This window comes from Colobus angolensis, unplaced genomic scaffold (assembly GCF_000951035.1).
Source record: "Colobus angolensis palliatus isolate OR3802 unplaced genomic scaffold, Cang.pa_1.0 Scaffold124, whole genome shotgun sequence".
Taxonomy (NCBI): Eukaryota; Metazoa; Chordata; class Mammalia; order Primates; family Cercopithecidae; genus Colobus; species Colobus angolensis.
Genome location: NW_012113586.1, coordinates 698,267 through 705,695, shown reverse-complemented (window position 1 = coordinate 705,695; position 7,429 = coordinate 698,267). Strand labels below are relative to the sequence as shown.

The window sequence follows — 7,429 nt, the reverse complement described above, 5'->3', positions numbered from 1 at the left end:
CCCGCCACCACGCCCGGCTAATTTTTTAAATTTTTAGTAGAGACGGGGTTTCCCTGTGTTAGCCAGGATGGTCTCGATCTCCTGACCTTGTGATCCGCCCTCCTTGGCTTCCCAAAGTGCTGGGATTACAGGCATAAGCCACCGCGACCGGCTGAGTTTTTCTTCACTTTATATACTTTTGTGTATGGGTATGTTTTTTTCCAAACACAAATTTTAATTACTTTCATTTTTAAAAGAAAAAGACAAGAAAACATGGGGACTCCCAGCCAATCTGAGCCAGAAATACTCTTCTCTTTCCTCATGCCCTCCTCTTTTCTCTGGAGTGATTCAGAACTCCCTGAGTCTCAGAGCCACTCCCTCCCACCTGAGGGTCCCCAGGTGAATGATTGGTTAGGTCAGAAGCAGAGTTCTCATTCACACTGTCATCCTCTGGTCCTGGTGGTTGCTGTCACCTGCAGGGTATATAGTCCAAGAGTCCAGGCTCAAGCTTAGGTGTTTTCGTTTTAAATACAAACTAAAAATTCACATTTCAATAACTTATTTTTAAAACTTTTACTTTTATACCAAGATACCGTATTTTTTTTAAAAGATGCATTTGCAACCCCATCTGTGGAATACCCAGTCCCTCAGAAGAATCTACTCATTTGAAATGGCATGCTTAAGGCTGACAATGATCTCAAGAATAGGCTCTTTGATTTTAGGTTAAAGGCTGGTGAATGTCCCTTATTTTTCATTTCTACTCCTCAACTAAATAATTGGTTGGACATATCTGGTGGTAATGGTGGTAGGGGTTACTAGAGAGGTAGTAATACAAGTATCAAGTAGGAGAGGCACTTTAAGAACAGACTTGATGATGTAGACTGGACCATCCCATGTCAGTGGAATTGTTAATGATGGAGCCAGGTAGGGCAGTTGGAAAAGCATGGAATGGACTTTTGGAATTGCACTGTCTTGCTGCATGAACAGAGATAAACTGTCAAACTCCTTTTGACCTCTTTTTTCTAAGGCAAAAGATATTGAATTAGATAATCTCTGAGGACTCTGCCAATATTAAGGCTTTTTGATTAATTTTATAATTAATGCTCATCATGGTTTCTAAGGTTTTTAATCCTAGTTTCAAACTTAGTAAATACAGTGTCTTAACTACTGCTAACACACTTTTTTATATCTTTATGAAAATTTCACATTTCTATGAATTATTTTATTCAGTCCTTTTATGAGTTAAGCAAGGCAGATAGGCATATAAGAATCCTGAGGCTCAAAAGATTAGGAAATTTATCATTGTTTATTGATAGAGCTATGGCTTCAAACTCTCATATTGTACTGTTTCCCTTGAATTGTTTCTTGCCATAACAACAAGGGTTAGTCCTCCAGTATAGCACTGGGAGAAGATATAAGTAAGATACAAGGTAATGTTAATACGTTAAGCAAAAAGCAATATCCGAGGAGCCAGCTACGGAAGAAAGAGGAGAAATATTCACAGTCTATCCTGTGGTTTTCTGGGCCTATTTCTACGAGGGTGTTTTTTTCCTGAACATCTAAACTTGTATAAATCTTTCAACATCACCAATCTCTCTCTCAGAGACTTAGGACATGTTTAAGAGAAACAGGTACAGTAAAATAGGAAATATATCAGATGTGGTTTGGCATTTTTGCCTCTGCCACTCACTATGTGTAGAATATCAGATCTTCCATGTTCTCAACTATAAATCTGGTATAATACACACTTCCTAGGCTGTTGTAAGAATTAAATGAATGGCTATGTGAACATGCTACCTAACTGTGTAAAGCTATAAGAGCCTAAGTGGTTATTGTTGGATGGTAGCAGCAGCTGTGTGAATGTATTGTCCTTCCTTCACTAGTTGAAGCCACCTGGGGAACTGAAAAGCAAAACTGATAATATTCAGCCTCCAATCCCAGCACCTTTCTTACATAAGGCTCGTGGCAGTACATACCATCCCAGGAACTAGACTCCATCCAGTTGGCAGCATTGAAGAGGGAGGCAGTACCACCGTAGCAGGCATTGGTGGTATCTATGCCCTCAATATCAGTATTGCCTGAATCCTGGAAGAGTTCCATGAGCACTGTTTTGACAGCTTTGGACTTGTCAATGATGGTCTCAGTGCCTACTTCCAGCCTGCCCACTGAGTCCCATGGGAGCTGTAAGCGCTCCATCAGCCGTTGCACCACCGTCAGGCACAGGGAGTTGATGTCCTCTTGGACTGAGCAGAAGCCCATACGAGTCTGGCCCAAGCCCACCGTATACTTTCCTGCTTCCACATTGTTATACTTTTCCAGGTCAGTTTGGTCCACATACTGGGCTGGGAAGTAGACCTCCAGGGCCAGGATGCCCACGTCTTTTGGCCAAGTATCTGTTTTGGCCAGGGGGACAGCAGAGGCTGTAGAAAACCTGTGATAGAGATAACAATCAAACTCCCACTAATGGTCTGTAGACAGTTTCCTCAAAAGACAGTAATATAGCAATCATTTAATTAATTTTCTAGATGTTTTGAAGCTATGTTATCAGATGACTACAAATTTAGTATTGTTACATCTTTTCATTGAATTGACCCCTTTATCCTTATTAAATATCCCTTTTCGCCTTTGTGATATTATTGGCATAGTTTCCTTTTCTGATATCGATATAGCTACATTAGCTTTGTGCTTACTGTTTGCACGGTATGTCTTTTTCTGTCCCTTTTTACTTTCAACTTCTTAAAGTCTTTATCTTTAACATATGTCTCTTGTAACCAGTGTATATTTTTAGTCCTTTAAAAAAATTTTAATAAGTCTAACAATAGTGGTGTTTTAATTTGAATATTTCATCCATTTATATTTGTTGTAATTGGAACTAAGTCTTTTTTTTTCTTTTCTTTTTTTTTTTTTTGAGAGGAGTCTCACTCTGTCACCCAGGGTGGAGTGCAGTGGCGTGATCTCTGCTTATTGCAAGCTCCACCTCCTAGGTTCATGCCAATCTCCTGCCTCAGCTTCCCAAGTAGCTGGGACTACAGGTGCCCGCCAACATGCCCGGCTAATTTTTTGTAGTTTCAGTAGAGATGGGTTAGCCAGGATGATCTCAATCTCCTGGCCTCGTGATCAGCCCACCTCGGTCTCCCAAAGTGCTGGGATTATAGGCATGAGCCACCACCCGGAACTAAGTCTATTTTTTCATTTGTTTCTATTTGTCTCATTTGTTCTTTGTTCTTTTATTCCTCCTTTTCCCTATCCTTTTTGGTTAAGTAAATATTTATTATTCATCTTATACCCTCTTTTCCTTTTACTGATGACCTTAAAGATTATAACATGCTTAATTGGCTTGTTGAAATCTTACTTAAATTAATACTTCTTACATTTGGAACACTGTAAAAACTTTAGGTTGCCTTTATTTACTCTCTGCATCCTTTTGAACTATTATTGTCATATACTTTACTTCTACATGTTATAAGCCCTTATAGGGCTTGTATAGATCTTTCAACATCACCATGAGTAAAGATACAATCTTTACTCATTTTTAAAGTATACCTCTAATTATATGCCTTTCTCTTTCTTCTTTCTTTTTTCCTACACAAGAATATACCCACTGTTTTCCTACTTATAAGTAAGTTTTCTACTAGCTGATTTTTCTGATTGGGCCTTCCAATGTTTATTGAGCACACCCAACACAGTTCTAGTCCAAATACACAGTGCTGAATAAGACATGCATTGTGCCCATAAAGAGAGCACAGCCCAGTGAAAGAGGCAGACATTTTTACAGCTAAATATATAGGGAACACAGAGAGCAGAAAGAGCAATTCTAAATGAGAGCAGAGGAAAAAAAAGGTGGGGGAAAGGGGTCAGCAGAAGAGGGGAGAGATGATCTATTTCTTTTCTGGACCAATCCACTTTTCTTCAACCCAGATTCTTAACATCCCTGGTGAAAATCTATGTTCCCTTTTGTATGGGAGCATATGGGAGGTGAACTTGGTGATCTCTGTACTGCTCCCATACAAAAGTACTTCCTACCTTCTGTTCACTTCAGCAACATTCTTCATTTTATAGATAGTAAAACCAAGGCACACACTGGTAAAGTGATGCGCTCAGGGTAACTTCATAGTTTATCATGTGTTAGAAATATTCTGTCCCTTCACTGCCTTGGGTGCCAAGCTTACAAATTTAGCTCCATTCTACAGGAGCTGAAACTCAGATTGAATGTGTCTATCAATTACCTTTGGGATTCTGAGCCTCTGGTAGCCCCAATTTTCCCAGCAGGAAGGTCACTTTTAAGGACAGCTGTCAGGCAAAAATGGATCATATGATCACAAGATAGTGAAGCAAAGTGATAAATACACATTATATCTGACAGGAGAGGTTTGGAGTTTATTTATCTGCCCTGTTTATTTGACGCCCTCCAAATAACTGGAGTTTGTACTCTCAAATATTTACAGAGGAGCTTCCCCAGTGCCTAGGAGCTAATGGTTAGCTAGTGCTTGTACTGCCAGCTTGGCTGCCTTTCTCTCAGCCTCGTTCTCACTCTGCCTTCTCTGGGCTGACTCCCTCCCTTTCTTCCCAGTTGGAAATCTAAGCTTGCAAGAAGCTTAGAACGGGTCAGTTGGTAACTTTTGTAGCTGTCTTGGTGGGGAGCTATTTCTAGAAATGGATTATAAAGCCTTGAAGAAAATTAACACGTAGAGGCTTCGGAAGCTTCAGGCCACCGTAGTTAAGAGTATCCTTCTCATCTTGTGCTTTCTCTAAAGAACGATCACTTTGTGTAATTTTAAATCATTTTCTCCTGGTGTTGTCCACTTCAAGAACATGTACCACATCTTTCCTTCTGTATTCCATCTTGCCTCCTTCCCTTGTGTTTCAAAATTATTACTACATTTCAGGCGCTGTGCTGGGAAGGGGTTGTGAGGGTTGAACAAAGAGGTTGGACAAAGAAAAGAAGAGGGCGAGGTTCTTGAGACCTCCTTGACCAATGTGAGGAATGATAAGCACACATATAACCCAACTTTAAGGCAGAATGTGGTCAGGGCCACAAGAGGGATGTGGGCAAAATCCACAGGAGTTCAAAGGAAGCAGAGATTTCAGCGGGTTGGAGGATCAGGGAAGCTTCATGGAAGAGACTGCATTTGAGGCAAACCTTGATGGATGACAGACTTCTGCCAGTGAAGAACTGGAGGGGAATGAAGGGGCAGTGGCCACAGCAGGGGGTGAGTGAACAACTAAGGAACCCTGGAGATGCAGATATGTAGGGGAGCAGGGAGACAATACGTGAGAAATACAGGACGTGGAGGGCACAAGTCTTGCTTAATTTTGAAGACAGCAAAGCAGATGCTGAGACGGAAGTCACTTTTAGGTTGGAGTTAGAGCCAATGTGGGTTGGATTAAAGACAATTAGACATATAGAGAAAAGATGACTCATGAAAAGCAATATTAGTTCAAGCCATGCCTAATGGGATGAACTGTAAATACACCAGAAGGGAACTGTGAATGATTCCAAGAGTTTGAATCAAGGAAGTCAGAATGTCGGGGAGGATTGATGTGTGTCTTTTGGCTGATGGCCAACTATTGCTATCGAAACAAGCAAACCCACATCAATCTCTTCTTCACAAATATAGAAACAGTTTAAATCCTGAGCTGGGACATTTAACCTACATGCAGGGTTTGGCAGTGCATGGGGAGAGTGAGGTGATGGTAGCACAGTGAAAAATGTAAGAAAGCTATGTGCATCAGCCCCTACCATGCACATCTATACACCCAGGTTCCCTGAGTATTTGGCAAGGAAAGACACTAGATCAAAATCATTTTTCTAAATATTTAGTAGTCATAGAATATAAAACTAGTCCCAATGTGTAGTGAATTGTTTGGGGACTAGACAGCAACACATAGGTGGCTGGGAGCCGGAGGCACTAACGATAGCTGTATTACCATCATCGCTGACTATGGAAAACATAAGCACTTGGGCCACATTCAGGGAGTATTTACAAAGAAAAGGAGTGTGCCTGTTCTTGCAAAGAACATGTACACATACACACATACATTTCCCCTTTTCATAAAATTGGAACACAAGACAAACATAGCTTCTTATCCTCGGTCCATTTTTGATTTTGCTGCAGTGATTTAAAGTCACTGGTTTTACTAACACTGCAGTTGGCACAGGGTCCTGAGGGTCTTGGCAGAGGCTAGGGGTAAAGGTTGGAATGGTAGTGGAGAGAGGAGAGCTGTGGCCCTGGTACTGATATTTCTACTGCTTCGTGCAGTTGATGGAGTAAAAGATGCCATTGCTCACAAACACAGCGTGTGTCAGAGGTTTGGGCTCTTCTCATTCTACAGCTGAAAGGGATTGTCTGTTTAGAGATAAGGTAACTGAGACCCTGTAAAGTTAACTTGCTTGTCTAAGGCTGCTGTGCACAAGCCTTGCCAAATTTTGAGTGGGATTCTAGTGAGTTTTCCCCAAGAGCAGGCCCTCTCTCTCTTTTACTAGTTACAAGATGCTTATCAAAAAGTGACTCACGTTTGGTGGGCTGCTGGGAGCAGGCGAGCAGGTGTGAGGGAGGCTTCCTGCATCACTCTTGTCAGTTGCAGAATGTTCTTCACTGGAGTCAACAGACGCTGCATCTCCAGAGGAGCAAGGAGAAAGCCAGCAGTTCACAGACCTTGAAAGAGATGCCCAGCGGTGCCCAACAGGGCTTTATAAAGCCCCAGGACTCCTGCCTCCTTAAGCCCCGCCTCTACTCACCGTAGCTCAGTCTGCTTCTAAAACTGGGCCAAAGGGCTCACTCAGAACATGGGCGAGTCAAAGACAAACAGCATCTCTCCAACATGTACATAGCTGCCCTGCTCTTGAGCATGTGTGGCTGGGCATGGTTCCTCCTACTCCATCAGGCTCTGTGACAGCCTTGTTTCTGCCCTGCCATCTAAGCAGGGAGGTTTTGATGTTCCCTGTTGTATCACATCCCAAGGTAATCCTATGTGGCTTGTTTTAGACCTTGGCTCCTTATCTGTATTACTCTCACTGGGTGTTCCACACTCCTCTCTGCGGTGTTAGTTGTTATTATTTTAAAGTGCTATGCATTATAAGAAACATCGTTCAAAACCAAAGGGAAATTCTTTTAATAGTAGCTTTTCAAGGAGTTGGGAGTGAGTGCTGGCACACAGGCCAAGGGCTGGGCATTAGAGTATGTGGAACCTACTATATTTCTCCTGTTTATTGTCCACCCTTTTATTTGTACAGCTCTACACAATTTCCAAGTGGATGCAATTACTGTTAGAGTAAAGGGACAGGAGCCTCAAAGAGGTGACAGTTTGAAGCTCAATCTCCTAAGGAGGAAAAGTTTACTTTATAGATGAGATCAGAGTTATGTATAAAGGAGTCATTTTCCCAAAGATCTACAGCTAGGAAGTTGCAGAATGAGAACTCAACCATGTCTTTTGACTCCAGATTCTGGTC

General features: G+C 41.7%; 1 protein-coding gene across 2 annotated transcripts in view; it reads right to left on the bottom strand.

The window, feature by feature from the left end:
* The window catches only part of HMGCS2 (3-hydroxy-3-methylglutaryl-CoA synthase 2 (mitochondrial)), a 22,766-nt gene extending 15,900 nt beyond the window's left edge, over positions 1-6,866 (bottom strand). For both annotated transcript variants that reach the window (XM_011933046.1, XM_011933047.1), the window contains exons 1-2: positions 6,494-6,866; positions 1,956-2,410 (exon numbers count right to left, since the gene is read on the bottom strand). In XM_011933046.1, coding sequence (XP_011788436.1) covers positions 1,956-2,410; positions 6,494-6,597 — 559 coding nt within the window. In that variant the 5' untranslated portion in view covers positions 6,598-6,866. The remainder of the gene's footprint in view (positions 1-1,955; positions 2,411-6,493) is intronic.
* Positions 6,867-7,429: the final 563 nt, after the last annotated feature.